General features: G+C 41.5%; 1 protein-coding gene across 2 annotated transcripts in view; it reads left to right on the top strand.

Moving 5' to 3' along the window:
• Positions 1–16,672, top strand: part of DIS3L2 (DIS3 like 3'-5' exoribonuclease 2) — a 455,603-nt gene that overhangs the window by 293,439 nt on the left and 145,492 nt on the right. For both annotated transcript variants that reach the window (XM_063442837.1, XM_063442838.1), the window contains exon 10: positions 1,691–1,770. In XM_063442837.1, the coding sequence (XP_063298907.1) occupies positions 1,691–1,770 (80 nt within the window). The remainder of the gene's footprint in view (positions 1–1,690; positions 1,771–16,672) is intronic.

Below are 16,672 nucleotides of genomic sequence, written 5' to 3'. Positions count from 1 at the left end.
TGATATTTTAAGTAAAAGTGAAGTTTTTTGCATTTTTTTACAAACAAACGGCACTTTTATGGACTATATTATTGTTGTAATATGTTTTAAAATACTAATATTTGTGTTTAGTGAAGTCTCCCGAGAATAACGGTACCCCCCATGTACAGGTTTTATGGTGTTTTGGAAAGTTAGAGAGTCACATATAAGGCTTGCATTTCATTTTTTTGACATTGAAATTTGCCAGATTAGTTATGTTGCCTTTGAGATCGTATGGTAGCCCAGGAATAAGAATTACCCCCATGATGGCATACCATTTGCAAAAGTAGACAACCCAAGGTATTGCAAATGGGGTATGCCCAGTCATTTTTAGTAGCCACTTAGTCACAAACACTGGCCAAATATTAGTTTTTTGCTTTTTTTCACACAAAAACAAATATGAACGCTAACTTTGGCCAGTGTTTGTGACTAAGTGGCTACTAAAAAAGACTAAACATACCCCACGTTCAATACCTTGGGTTGTCTACTTTTTCAAATGGTATGCCATTATGGGGGTAATTCCTGGGCTACAACACTGTCTCAAAGGTAACATTACTAATCTGGCAAATTTCAATTTGAAAATGGAACGTTCTATATTTGACCCTGTAACTTTCCAAAACACCATAAAACCTGTTAATGGGGGGTACTGTTGTACTCATGAGACATCGCTAATTACAAATATGTGCATTTTGTTGCAGTAAAACCTAACAGTATTATGACATTTACAGCTAAAATGTGAGGCGGAACTACAAATTAAAAAAAAAAAAAAAAAAACAATTCTCAGTTTTTAAAATTGTCTTCATAATAAATTATGTTTCATATATAAATATTTGATATAAAATGAAAGCCCTGTTTCTCCTGAACAAAATGATATATAATAAGTGTCAGTACATTTAATATGAAAGCGGTGAATTACGGGTGAACAGACATATTGCGCAAATTCCAGTTTTTGTTTACGTTTTGTTTTGATCAGAACGTGTACTATTGACTCCGTCCTGAAGGGGTTAACAATAATACACCCCTTGCACATATAATAGGCACAGGGCGACTTAAACCTATGTCATTGAGGAAAAATAACCAGTGGTCTCAAATACATAAACAGATCATTCTAGAACTCCTAACAGCAAACCCAGTGACCTATAATACCAGTCCAAGGTGTAGCAACTCAGGGGAAAATGGAGGCCAACAGTTACTAAAATAGCTGCCATAGAGAAGTGGAGCGTTTATACAGTCCCATCAATGGTGACTATCGTCACATTGATATATAAATCATAGTTCAAAGCAATGAATGAAGTTTCCCATCTTATTTTACAAAACAAATACTGTTATATAATTGTATAAAAATATAATTTGTGACATGATGCTGGAGTCAATCTAGTTATTTTTTTATTAACTATGGTTGCCAACTTTTACCAAAACTTTAATATACATTTAAAAAAGTGAATGAAGCATCAAATAAAGGAGAACGTGCTATAGGGTTTTTTTCATCGGTTTATTTTCTGGAGATCTGACTATACCCCTCTAAGCACCAATATTGCAATAATTTTATTAGTTGTAATCTTATAAGTGGAATATACACCCTTTCATAGTTGCATTGGTTCTTTCTTTGGCAGTCAATTTCTTACGATTTCACCTCATAAACTAAAGCCTTCTACCTTTCTTATGTTAACAGGAAGGAGTGCATTTTCACAATTGATCCAGCTACTGCAAGAGATCTGGATGATGCCTTGTCATGCAAACCGCTCCAAGATGGTATGGCTCCAACACTTTAATATTTTGCTTAAGCCTTTTGTAATCTAATGTTCCGGCAGGATGTTTGGAATTGTAATTAAATAATAAAGATGTGCACTTGGTCTTGGGAAACCAGCTTATTTTGACCTGTTTTATTTATCAGAGGTTACCGTGAGTTTGAAAACTACTGGGCATTCAGATTTTATTTTTAACTTTTTTTGCCTTTGCTGTCTGGCCTACATTAATTGGTATATACAGTATGTGTCTTGCACCAAACTTGTAGAAGCAACTTTCTAAAAAATGTTATAATACATTTATACATAAATTATTAAATTGAATAAAAGCTAATTGGGGTTAGAGAGAAGGAATAAACTGCTGTTTCAGCTGGGAGTGTCCAATGTTAACTATAGCACCGTCCAGCCACTATTTGAAGCAAATGAACAGATTAAGAAAATGTCCTTAATGGTAACTGTCTTTAACTTGGAGGATTTTAATGTTTTGGTTGTATGTCCAATGGGAAAATTAACAAGGAGGCAATTTACTTGCTATTTTGCAGTGGACCAACCCACAGGTGTCCATATATAAGAGTAACATTGTGATCATGTTTACTAAATTAAGTTGGTTATCTTGCCAGTTTTTGAAGCCTCTCCTTGAAAGTAAATCTGTGCCTTTGCCCATATTTAGAAATTTATGCTAACTAGGATATATATGGAGATGGATGGATGGAAAAAGAATATATGGTTTTCGTGATATGCATAGAAATGTAAATGAAAATGGCCCTGAACACTTAAACTCAATTTTCAGGAAGATGGGACACCCCATGGATTAACTCATCAGATTAGTTTCCGATAAGCACCTTGGTTTTACTGGGGGGTTTATACACTTTTTTTTAATTTTTTTTTATATATTAACATTTTTAAAATATTAATTTACAGCTTACATTAAAATATTACATAACACATAGAAACAAAGAAGTAATCCGCAATAAGTATGTTGTATGTGAGGTATTTAGAACCAAAGTAGCACCTTTTTTTTTTTTTGTCAATCTTTCTTTTATTGAGGCATATAGTTACAAGGGTACAGAATGAAAAAGGGGAGACGATATAGATACATACAAGTTGGGATCAGTACAGCACAATATATATCATCTCTAAAAATTGTCAGCCTCTTTTTACATTAAGTCGATTAATGGCATGTACGTAACTGTATGATATAAGTAATAAGAGAACTGGAACTACGCAAAAACATTTCAAGATGCAAGAGATTAGACACAGGCTTATACAGAGCCCTTAAAATTATGAGTTTGAAGATTATATTAAACAGCAGTGGCAAACTCGGTCATATCGACATGGTAAACAGTGGTAAGGTATGTGATGATTAGCACCTTTTAGTAAGTGTAGGACTAAAGTGTTTTTCAGGTTTGGTAAACTTGTCTCAGCGCACAACTGAGAGGGTATTCAGGCATAGCAAACCTAGTAGACTTGGTGATTGCTAGGGCAGATTAAATCATGCTGGCAACAAAGGTGTGTGTCATAGTAGAGGATGCCGCACAGAGGCATGCTAGGGGTGTCTATTAGGCAAAACCATAAACTATAATACACTGGCAAAATTAACTGTACTAGGCTGTCTAACCAGAAGTATATCGGCAAGTATAAGGCAGTTAGCTTAAGTATCTCGAGAGTCACTTAGTCCACGCCAGCTGCTGGTTATAATATTTTCCCCCAAAGTGGCATTGTGCAGACCTGCCTGCCAGAGAGTGAGAGTTGACCAGTCGGTGGGCAGTTGAGGCCTGTGGGTAGTCAGTTTGGGCCTGCAGAGTGTCGCAACTGAGTACTCCGATCGATGAGGTGCCGAGTGGCCCCTGCAGTTCTGCTGTAAATTCCATGAAAGGGCCTTCTCTTGAGTCGCGGTTGCTTAATGGCGGTAGCCGTACTCTTTGGGCGCAGGCCTCCTGGTTCTCCCGTGTGTTGGGCTCTCGGCCCCGAAGGGCAGTAGCGAGCAGTGGGCGACACTGGGCAGGATGTGGCTTTCAAGCTGTCTCTTCTTCCCTGGTTTCTGTGGTTTGGGGGCTGGTCGGTGCTCAGAGGCCCACCCGCCTCGTGTTTCAGGCCACCGGGAGGTGGGTGCCGCCGCTTGTCGGTCGTAGTCTGCGTCCCCTTAGTTTGTGCCCCTCTGTGCCACAGTTTCTGCCAGAAGTCTTTGAAGAGTGCATCCAGCCAGTGTTCGGCATTTTCCAGCAGGCCTTATGTCGTCGTCATGGCAGTCGCCATCTTGGCTCTGGCTGTGTTGCAGTGCGTTGTCTGGATCAGGTAAGTTCCCTGGTTCCACTCGTCGTCTTAAGGCAAAGCCTGTTAGCTTATCGGTTGATTGTGCCAGGATACCCTCACCGGCAAGGGGGTGAAACGGGGTCCTAAGCGCTGCAGCGTTTTCCCGCAGGGTAGCTCGCGGGGAGGTCGGCCGCCTCTCCCAAGCTTGCATTTGCTGGTAGGCCGCAACTCTGTCTGCTTCGGAGTGCCTCTCTGAACACGGCGATCCGGCCAGTTGAGTCTCGGAGTAACACCGATGCTCTGCTGCACCAAATTAGTAAGTTTGGCGTGATATGTTCGAAATAGGTCGCTTATTTGCAGGCTCCTACACGGAGCTCTGGTTTAGTGCAACCAGTCTGCTCTGTGGTCAGGCCCCGCCCCACCTCCTCTTTCTTAATGCGACAAAGACAGAACAGTAGAACATTAAAAACAGTCCTAAAAACAAGAAATCCCGGAAACGTAACACAGTGAGGATCAGAAACTACTGGAATTGCCAAAAAAAGCATGGACAGAAAGCCCAAGACTGCAGGGGATGTAAATAGAATGAGAGCTCGTTCCACAAACCGTCCAGTAGTTACATAAAATTTAAAGTCACACGAAACTAGCAGACCTCTGACATCTGAGAGCAAAAGGGACAAGCCGAGACCGCACAAGCAGAGGGTGCATACGAAACCACCTCACACAAGCTGCAGAGTCCCGACCAGGCCCAAAGATGCTCCTCAAGGCCCAGAGCTTTACCCACAACGACAAAGAAGCGGTACTGAGGGCCGCCCACAATGCCTTCCCAGGCCGAAGACCACATGGAGTCAGACTCCAAGGCACCGACCACTCCGCCGGAGGCTTTCCCGCCGCTGGCGGCGGCAGAACATCCGAGCCCCATATGGCGCCCGAAGAAGGGACGACCCGGCCTCTCTGAGCAACCGAGTCGGTGGATCGCAGGTGAAGGCCTTCACAGGGGCCTGGGGCTGGCAGACAGCGGCCACCAGTCTGCACCAAGTCGTACCCCTGTGTAATTTACCAGTTGCCGAGGCCATCTTTCCCACTCCTCAGACTCGTGCGACGGCTCTACCCAGCAGCGGGTTAGGTTGAACCAACCCCACTAACAGACGGTCTCACTACCACCACCCCTGGTTAAGGACTGTTGGGACATAACCTGATCGGCCACACGACCTCCCTTTGCTGGACTTTCGTCTGTAACCTCACTTCTAAGTTACCTGTTGGTTTTGGTAATTAGCTATAGCATACATGTTCTTAAAACGACTAGACAAAGCGTAATGTTGAAACCTTATCGCTCAATTAGTAGGCGAATGAACAAGTTCTTTATTTTATTATATTTTATTTTCTCTTAGCTTATGGCAGACTTTTAAATGACACCTAGCATTATTGAATGGCATGTGGACTGACGATTGCTTGCAGTGTTTCAATAGCCGTGTAGTAACCTGTGCCTAGAATGTTGCGTCTAGAACTTTCACATATACGTGCAGCAAAATATATATCATAGGCTACGTCTTACTTGTGTGTGTTCACATTAACCGCTCTGCCACTTGCTTAACTACACTTCTACAGATCAAAAACCTTGCATTACATAGGCTATCTAGACAGACGCTGCTTATGTGTATAATATGTTTACGTTAACCGACATAAAAATAAAAATTAGGCATTGCCATCCAGGAAATGTAATTCGTTATTGTTAACGTTGTATTAACCCTATACTGTATACCATTCGTGCATTTCCCTCTCTTTATTTTGTACCCCAATGCATATATGCCTTAATAAAAGATAGATTGACAAAAAATTTTTTAAAGTCAATGGGTTTGTTGAAAGCAAAAAAAGGTACTTATTGTGGATCAAGGAGGACAAACAAAAGTTGTTTCGGCTATAAGAAGATGGGAAAGGCCGCTTCTCAAACACAATCACATGTATAAACAGGATCAGGAGAACTGGTCACCACGGAAGCCAGGCCCAAGCAGAACCACAGATCTAAAGATCAGTATGAACAGACAACTGGAGCGACTGTAAATAGATGCAAAGCAGTTAAGCTGAATGGAAACAGGATAAGAGCAGTGAATTGGAATAAAGATTACAAAAATTGCCCAAACTATGAAAAACAAAGATGTATCTGTACCGACAAGCATTTTAATACAAGACTAATAAAATATTAATAAAAAACCTGCAAAGGCAGTTGAAAATCAAATAAGATGTCCTTATGTACTATATCTATGAATGTCCTACTGTCAATCTTAGTTTGGGAAGACAATATGTAGTCTATAGGTCACAGGACGGTGGTATAGGGTGCGAACATAGAAACATAGAATGTGATGGTAGATAAGAACCATTCGGCCCATCTAGTCTGCCCAATTTTCTAAATGCTTTTTCATTAGTCCCTGGTCTTATAGCTAGGATAGCCTTATGCCTATCCCATGCATGCTTAAACTCCTTCATGGTGTTGACGTCTACCACTTCAGCTGGAAGACTATTCCATTCATCCACTACCCTCTCAGTAAAGTAATACCTGATATTTTATCTTTTTTGTTGTGCAGTTAGGTACAGTTTAGCATCAAACGCCACAACAGTGTACATACATAGATATACAGGGGATTCAGTGGCATAAGGAGTTGCACATGTAACACTGTTGTAGCACTGTCTAGTGCTGCATCGAGTTGTGACAAGGGTATAGTAGTTATGGAGTGCTTGACATCTGAGGTGATATAATACAGTGCAATTGCAGGATAAGAACAAGAGGAATTTGTGTCTGGAGTGGCTGCAGGTTTGAGTCGCACTCTGCATTAGGAGAGTTACCACTGGCTATGTGTGAGTCATCAATATTGGTATTGGACTAGAAAACCGCCAGCCTCATATTTAAAAGTAAAATGCAAGACAACAGGTCCAAAGGAAATATCATAATTATGACTGCAATACTGTGGCCCAAAATGTGTCAAAGTGATTGGCCTTGATCCAGGACTAGTCCTCTGTCAGCCTATGCCCAATATTTGGAAGACATCCTGGAGGGCTGATGTTCCCTCCCCTCACTGTGAGATATAAGTGTTGAAGGATTCTTGGAGGAAAGTCACTGTGGTGGATAACAAGGCCTCAGGCTAGCCGCGATTTCTCCTTGACCTCCCCTGGAGGATGGTTGTGAGGTGAGATATGAAATAGTACCCTGCACGGCCACCTGCCGTTTTCCTGAACCTTAGCGGAAGCTGTTCCCCGTTGTCCACGGGTCCGTTTACACCGGTCAGCAGGGGCGCGATCTTTTCGGAGCCCAGGTTTGTGGGGAGCCCTGAGGGCTGATGGGCGTTTGGACAAAGTTCTGGGTGGGTCTCCGCCCTGAAAGGGGGCTGTGTGTCCTGAGCCGCGGGCCGCTGCACTGGGCCGTCCTAGTTTGAGGAGGTCGGGATAGATTTTCGATCCAGAGCCAGAATGTTTGGCAGATGAGATTGAATCTTCTCTCAAAGTTTGCCCTCCACGACAGGCTTCACCTTGTCGCTTGACTGTGTGGGATCTGCAGCTCGGCGGCTAGGTTAGTTCCTCCTTGTGACCTTCTGTAGGACTGGAGTATAGGCTAGCGGTACCTGGTAAGTATCGCTCCCAGTCGGGACCGGGATATCCCCCGCCGGTCCAGAGGAGGGGGTGACAGGACTGCATGCCGAAACTATTGTCAGGTTGCACTAACCAAGCCGGGAGAGCAGCCGTCTCTCTCCACTACAGGTCTGCAGTCTGTTGGGCCTCAGCTTCTCTCAGTCCCTGGATCAGACCACCCTGGGATTGTGCTGGTCGAGCTCTTATGTGGCAGACTGCTGCGTGAGTAAGCTGTGTCGTACGGTAGGTCTGTTCAGCAAGTTTTAAGCTTAAAACGGTTTTTGCTTCTTTTGTGCGGGAGCTATTGGGATGCACGTCCAGCCATCTTGGATGTCAGGCCCCGCCCCCACCTGATGTTTTTAAACCTTTGTCCCTCTAACTTTAGACTATCATTGTTGTGGTAGTTTTTCTTCTTTTAAACAGGTGTGCCCTAGTATAGAACAGGGCAAGGGTTATAATTATTATTATTATTATTATTATTCCGTAGTGCTTTACAATATTATTAGAGGGGGGATTTGACTATAAATAGGACAATTACAAGAAAACTCACAAACGAAGGGTTGAAGAGGGCCCTGCTCAAACGAGCTTACAGTCTATAGGATAATGTAATGTAATCTGCACCGAAGAGTGTAGATAGACAACTCGGAGGTCATCAAAGGGAGCAACATCAAGTTGATGTATAAAAGTCCAACCAGGAGTAGAATATTTCAGAGTGCATGCAATTGTACAGAAACCAACAAATCGAAATTGTATAGATATGTATTGGAGACTAGAGGTGGAACAAAATAGACACTTTTCCAGGCTGGAATATTTTGCCTATCAGAAACAATGGTGATGGTCAAATTCCCTATTCAGTACTCTAGTATAGTTGGGTGTATAAATCCAATATATTTTTTTATTTAGGTGGCGTAGTTTTTTGTTTTTGTTTTTCGGTCATCGCCATTTGGTTTAGTCAACAGAATCATTATTTGGAATCAAATTTGTGACACAGGGTGTCCACTTTGTGAAAGTCACGTACTGGCAGGTCAAGTGTGTGTTTTTTTTTTTTTTGGGGGGGGTGGGGGGGGGGGTTTGGTTACAGATCGTGGACTTATGTTGGTTCAAGTGGTCCCTCATCTGCATGGTTGTTTCACTTGCCTATATCAACCCACAAGGGCATTTTAACAAGTAAACTACATAGAAGGAATTGCATGTATAGTATTAATTTGTTTTGTATGTTTTCACTGATGTGGGATTTGATAATGTCACCCTTGGTCACATTGTTGCATGGATTACAGTTCACCCATGGGAATGTCCCAAATGTAGCATTGGCAAGGGAGGTTTGTGATATATTGGATAAAGAACCAATATCCGCTTTGACCAGAGTCAATTGTAACTTCTGTTGTAAAATCACAAAGTTGGCTGTTTAAATTCTGTAATAGGACATGTTCTACTCCGAATGAGCCACTTTTTGGTGGTTATGGGAAATTTGTCTGCTGTGAATTGGAACTTGATAGAAAAGGGATTCTTGTATAAAAGATTCAAAGCTGTCAGAGGGAGTCTATTTTACAGAAGCAATGGGTGAGGGTTGCCTCCAGGATTTTTGAGAAGCATCGGGTAAGATGGCAGGTCTTCTCAAGACCGCTACAGTAGATTTGGGAACCTTGGTTGGATCTGCCAGAGCGGAACTTATAAGGGTTACCATAACCTGCTGAGACTGAATTTGATGACAGACCTTCAGAATCATCGCGATGGAGAACTCAACTTACCCAAGTTTGGAGAACGGCATCCACTGCCTTGCATTGATTCTAGCAGCCTGGTGATGAAGTCTGACGTCTGGTGGTTGCCTGAGGTAAACAGATCCAGTAGGAAGGGACAACATGGATGTCAACACCATAGGGTCCAACATCCAATTGTTGCTGTACCTCCAGTGTTGGGAGAAAATAGTCCACTGTGAGGTTATTCTCTCTGTAGATATTTGGGCTCTTAGGAAGATATTGCAAGGGAGGAAAAAGTTGAAGATGTCTTTCATGTCGTCCGATATAATGTGAGTGCGAGCGAGCAAGCTCCTCAGAGGAAATTAATGTAACAGACCACAAACACGTCCATATGAAGTAGAATGCATCAGTTTGATTTCCCTTTTGCCATAATGCGAATAGCGAATGACTTTGCCAGGAATTCCAGACAAAATATTGCAACAGTTCCTGAGCAGACCAAACTTCCTTCCCGTCTGTAGAGGAGTCCTCCCCGGCTGCACCCCACCCCCAAAGATTGGCGTCTGTCTCCAGTACAAAGATTGGTTGAATGCCAAAGTTGCTTATACGTTTCAAGCTTGCATGACTTGGACCCCACTGCAATTTCCATGATCAGCCATTACCAACCGGTACTGGCTGATTATAGGTCGGATTCCTGTGTAGGAATATGGCTTTTAGCCGTTGCATTGCCTGGTAGTGCAGTGGGCTGCGGAATATCGCTTGTACGGAGGATGACAGAAATGCAACAATCCTTGAAAGTGTGTGGAGCGGGTATCACATCGGAGCACCCTGCAAATATCCTTTGGTGCAGATGAGACCTTGGAGGCCGGACGTTTTAGTACATTGAACGTCCAGTCGACCTATAGGCCTATGAACTAAACAGACTTTGAGGGGACCATCATGGACTTGGATTGATTCACATCGAACCAGAAAGATTAGAGAAGATTCACAGTAAAGAAATGTGCCTTCTCCGAACATAAAAAGCAGGTTGTCCAAATAGAGCAAACGGCAAATCCTTTGAGAGCTGAGGCTGAAAGGAAGGAAAGTGAATTGCCAGGGCGTGCCAGAACTGCCTTCCCTTTTCCCCTTTTTTCCAAACCTCCCCCTTCCTCCATATGCTCATAAATATGAGAGTGAACTTAAAACTACTGGGATCGTATTAAAATTACGGACTGTACAAATTCCGGATACAGTGGAACGCATACATGCGTTCCACGAAGACGGAGTAGGAAGCCGATCAGGTGATTGACGCATAGACGCACGCATCACCCAGTCACGTGTGCGCTCCACGGACCGGACTTCCGCATACGTCGAGGTTGGCAAGAACGTGCGTGTCATACGTGCGTTCCACCAAGTGGATGCCCGCCCTCACAGATGCCGGTAATTGACTCATTAGGGACTTATAAAAGAGGAAATGTTTGTATTTGTATTTTCACACCAACTGAGGAAGCCAGTTCGCTGGCGAAACGCGTTTTGGACTTATTTGAAGGATTTATTTTATGTTAATTTGATTCAGTAGAATCTTTTAAGTTATTTTATTTGTGAATTTTATTGAATAAATTACCTTTTGATCATTCTTGGAGACCTTCCTGCTTACATCTCTACTTTTACATTTGGGAGTGGAAGAAACCAGGAGGAGATAAAGAGAGGGTAGTGGATCCCCTTTTAAAGATCCCAAGGCGTCTATCACTAGAGCCAGGTGACCTTTTGGCTCTATATTTGTGAGTTGGAAATTTATATAATTTCTGTTCTACTTCTTATTCTTATTACACATGTCTGCACTATGATTTGGTTGTTTATTATTTACAGGACATTGTAAATACGGTCCCACCAACATACATCTGATTATCGTTTGTACAGGTATCTCAGTGCTCCACTTATATTTGTTCTTTGCATGTAACCATTTGTGAAGGTTAAGGGAACCCTCCACTTAAGTGTAGAGCCTGATTATACTTAGCTGTAAGAGTGTGCACTTGTTTTGTTTTCACAGATTGCTGAAAATTGAATAGCTTGAGGCAAGAAGACCCCCATCTAATTTGATCATATATCCAATGACATTCCTATTTATTTCCAGAAGTGAGAGGAACAGACGGCCTGCCGTTGGACCACAAGTACAATGAGCAATAAAAGGATGGCTTTCATGAGAATAATTCTGCACGCGCTCGATCATGAGCTCAACAACTAGTCTGCTCCTTGGGAATACCAGAACCCTTGATGTTTACCCACTTCTGGGTAGAAAGGCGGAGGATGGTTTGTATAGGGGGCTAATGGCCAGAAACAGATGGCAACATGACCTTGCTGCTGGCCTGCCCTGCCAAAAACTCCTTTGGCAGGGGCACCTCTGAAAGACTTTTCTCTTTTATTTTTATTTTATTTAGATCGGAGCCTCATTGAGGGATGTGAACAGGTTTATGTGCTTGTGGAGCTCCCTTATGAAAGCTTTACCAAAGAGTCTGTATTGGGTCAGTTATTTTGAACCAAAGACTGCCATCTTAATGTCAATGCAGAGTAGTGCTGTGTTCAGTCAAAAACACCTATGTGTCATTCTCTAATATTGTGGGCAAACTCGTGAATAGTACGCACATAAAATGATAATCATAAGCATCCGAATATAAAGCTCTGGAGTCTGAGAGATTTTTGTTAATTAAGGAGGACCATGGGCATTCGGAGCCCAAGCGGATGCGACATCCTTCTCTAGTGGTTCACATAACCACAGGTGCATAAAACTTTCCAGCTGGTCAGGTGTCCATTCCCTGGACGACGAATGTTGCATAGGTCAAACATCTGTTGGCCTCTAGGGTCCAGTACCACCTCTGCATCAGTGTGGAGGGTTTGTCTGCACCATCTGACTTCTGGGGCTTAGCTAGAAAAGGTTTCCACGCAGTCTGAATACTATTTAGTGCTAGTGTCCCAAACCTCTTCAGAGCATGATATTGGCAGCTTGCCACTTGTCCAGCACAGTCAGTGACTGGGGCAAATCCTAGTCCTTGTCAAGAGCAGTTGTCAACATTGTGGATAGGAGTCGGGGTCACCATAGTTTCACAGGTGTCTTGTCCTTAGTCTTTTTAGGATGTGCACCCTCTTCTTTCCAGTGGAGCTTTGCTGGGTGTACTCCTTAGCAGAGGAATTGGAATCGACTGAGTCTGCTATATATTGGACACACTTCGAGGCAGAAGCAGGCTTGGTAGGATCAGGCCCTACAGCAAACACTTTAATGCTATCTCCACCATTGCTGCTGCATTAATCATGGATTGAAAATGTGTAAGGGCCAAACACTGTGTGACTGGTTTCCAGTCACAAACGACTAAGGTACAGGAGGCTGCTACAGCAGACTCCACTCAGCAGCAAATAATGTAACGGCACAGATTAAGCCAGTAACGGTTCTCTACAAAGTAAACAGGGCCACCATGCTTCACTTAAGGAGTAAGTAACTGTTGTTGGCCTGTGCCTGACCCCACGACTCCCTTATAGTGATGGCAGTTGAAAAACTGTTTCCTGAAGCAGAAAATATGCTGCAAGGTGTTCTGTAGGCCCTGATAGCTCCCAAAGAACCTGGAGAAAATAATTTAAGAATTGAAGGGGAAGGGAGGGTAGGAACACTTGATTTGCTTTGAAGGATCCCAAAGGGTAATATAAAAGCAATAACCAAAAAAGGAAGACATCCAAAACGGACACCTGTCCTGTGGATGGAGCAGTATAGAAAGAGTTGCTTAGGTTCCCAGTACCTCATGCATACTACTTATTGCTGTTTGGTTTTTGTTCCTTTGTGTTTTTGCTGCTATGATGCTAAGAAAGATAATTCAAAATATGAAGCATCCTGTCATGTGGTAACATTTGTTGCATATGCAAACTTGATGTAAAGCCTAGAATTATCTAGGGTACAAATTTATTTTAATGTTATAGAGTGTGTACATTTGTATTTTTTTTTTTTTTTTCTTAAATTGAGAAACACTTCAAGCTGTAAATAGGTTTTGTCGTTTATTATTTTTGGGACCCTTCTTCCCATGAACAATAAGTTTCCGAAGTTCTGAGGTTTCTAACACCAAGCATAGACAGCTGTGCTGGAGAAGCGTTGAGTAGAAGTTTTGTATTTTTTGCCAGTAGCGGAGTTAGCTGGATTACTTGCCAGGCTACCAGTGTGTGTGGAGAGGGAGGGGGTGGGGGGGGGGGGGGGGGGTAAAGATGGAAAAAAGCAGAGTCAGCACTACACTTGGTAACGCTTTTTATACTGACCGCATCTGCTTCTGATGTCTTCTGTGCAGTCAGCTTGGCAATTAAGTCATTGCAGAAGACTTCACGATAATGATGCCTTCAACGCAAAGAAATGTCGGTGACATGACTTGAAATCACATGATGCCTTTAGCATGTGACGTGTGTTTTGGGAAAGTGCCAAATAAGTGCCTGTAAATGCTATTAATCCATTCATATGCTGAGAAGACTTTTATTGCATGTCTTTCTTGTGTTAAGTGTGTCACATTTATTTAAGTTTAACATTCCATACATTCTCCTTAGAAGTAAATAAGTTGCAGTGCCTTACAGCTATAATGATACATTTGCAAATATTTTTTCACTACTGGTCAAGGATCATGCACTGGCATTTATCCTATTTATATTCCGTCTCGTGTGTACAATAGCAATCTCGGTGGAATTTTTTTTCCCTTTTATAGGTAAATGGTTTTACCTTTAATATCTAGGCCATATTTGTGACCATTACTTTGAGTCTATTTATAGGTTTTGAAAGAAAGGGAGCTGGTGACTTAAACATTTATAAAGCTTTTATGTTATTTCCTACACATATGCCAAAGACCCAAATATGCTTTATATTTTATAAGGAAAATCTAGATACAATAGTTCCATAAATAGCACATATTCTGAATTTATTTTAATAATTTTGTGACCGTGGCTGAAGTGTTTGACTTTTTTTTAATTTTTTTATTTGCATACTCCACTTCTAAGACTATAACAGTGCAGCACTGACGTTAAATGGTTAAACATTTTAAGCACTATTTTACATTAAAACTTTGTTAATCCTACTTGATGATTCTTTCTTTCCTTATGTCATGTATCCTTCGTATCCATGTGGCAAAAACAGAGATAATTACCTTATGAAGATCGAGGGAAATGCCGCTTGGCGGTCTTCTGCCATGATGCCTGGTTTGTGCGGCATTTAGGTGCACGCCGGCCGCTGTGGGCCCACTCAATTCTATAGCCTCACATCCGTCCACAGTATAGATGTCGACGTGTGGGTGACGTCACGCAAAAGTCGCACACGCACGATTTATGATCAAGGGCTAGGTACAGCCAATCTGATCTTCAAGAGGGTTATTTAAACTCACTTATTCCTTAGCTCATTGCCCTGTCATGGTTTCCTTTAGATGTTTATCTGAGAGTGTGTTCCTGATCATGTTTTTCTGTTTTTTGAATTTGGCTTCGTTTTGACTACCCTGATTTCTGGTACCCTTGACTTTTGGCTTTTCCTAGTTAGTTTAGTTTTCGGACTATTGTCGAGTACGTTAAGTGCAGTGATTCTGAGGTCCGGTAAGACGCTATCCTTAGTTCTAGGGTGTGATTCTATTCTGCGTGCTGGATCTATAGAATACTGACACCTTACCCCTTATACCTGATTGTATTTGTACTATATGATTACTCACCCCCCTCCCCTCAATTCTAAATCATCTATTCTTCCTTGCTTTGGATATTAACCCATTGGTGACCAGACCATTTTTTAAATTTTCTTACGGTTAAGGACCAGGGCTCTTTTTACATTTCTGCAGGGTTTGTGTTTAGCTGTAATTTTCCTTACTCATTTACTGTACCCACACATATTATATACAGTTTTTCACGCCGTTAACTGGTCTTTCTAAAGATACCATTTCATCATATCATATATAATTTACTATAGAAAAATTTAAAATAACACCATTTTTCTAACTTTGATCCCCAAAATCCGTTGCACATCTACAACCGCCAAAAAACACCCGTGCTAAATAGTTTCTAAATTTTAGCCTGAGATTAGAAATACCCAATGTTAACATGTTCTTGGCTTTTTTGGAAAGTTATAGGGCAATAAGTACAAGTAACACTTTGCTATTTCCAAACCATTTAAAAAAAAAAAAAAAATAGTTAACGTAAGTTACATTGTAACACTGATATCTGTCGGGAATCCCTCAATAACCCTCACATATATATGTATATATTTTTTAAAAGAAAACAACCTAAGGTATTAAACGTGAGGTACTTTGACTCTTTTAGCGCAACAGTTTTTCCACCAATCTATGCCAAATTAAAATAATTGACACAGCAATTTAAGAATACATGTACTTAAAACTTTAAGGGTTAATGCCAAAGAACACCCCAATATGTGTTCAGCAACATCTCCCGAGTACATTGATTCCCCACCATGTATAGGTGTGTTGGGTTCTCTGGGGGGGTAAAAAAACCTTATTTGGAGGGTGTGCATTGCAGTTTTCCAACTTGGAATTTTCACAGCTGGTCATCATGCGCCCATGTCCTATTTGGGACATTTTTGAAGTCGACCAATATAATTTACCCCATCATGGCATACCATTTCTAAAAGAAGACAACCCACAGTATTCAAAATGGGGTATGTCCAGTGTTTTGTAGTAGCCACTTGGTCACAAACGCTACTACAAATCACAAAATGTATTTTTTTCAATGTATACTATATATATATACTATATATAAGCGCTACAGTATGTTCGTACATTTTTTTATGTTTTTAGAGTGTTTTTGAGGTTGACATTAGATAGTGGTTAGAAGCTCAGAGATTTACGATTATAAATTAGACACGGTTATAAATTAGTTTTAAGCGCCTTTTATATACCTTAACATCAATTTGTAAAGCTGCACTGAAACATGGTGAAACTGTTATAGAATATGCACATTGCAAAAAGGCAGTGGTCATGAACACACCACATCTCAAGAGACTTGGTTCTTAAGAGGTTAAGAAAGTGATCAAATGTGGCAATCTTTTTTTAATAATTGCATTTATGAAAGAGTGAACTGCTTGCTCACTGGTTAAAATGGAAGTTTGAAGGGTGTTTTTTCTATTTTGTGAGGCGTAGTCATCCCATTTTGAGTTCTGAACGTTCATATTATTATGTAAATATATGTAACTAAATATTTACTTGGGGCTTCCATTAAAGGCCCTAGGATCTCAGGGGGTCTGCTAAAGGCTCCCCACTGCGGGGGATATCCTGAACCTTCTAAAAGTTTGTTTGGGTTGGCTGCCTTCTCCTGTTATCTCATGTCATGAGATCGTTCTCAGTTTGTCAGTTGTATAAC

Source organism: Pelobates fuscus, chromosome 2 (assembly GCF_036172605.1).
Source record: "Pelobates fuscus isolate aPelFus1 chromosome 2, aPelFus1.pri, whole genome shotgun sequence".
Lineage (NCBI taxonomy): Eukaryota > Metazoa > Chordata > Amphibia > Anura > Pelobatidae > Pelobates > Pelobates fuscus.
Note: the sequence above shows the minus strand (reverse complement) of the source record. Positions and strands in the feature narration are given on the sequence as shown.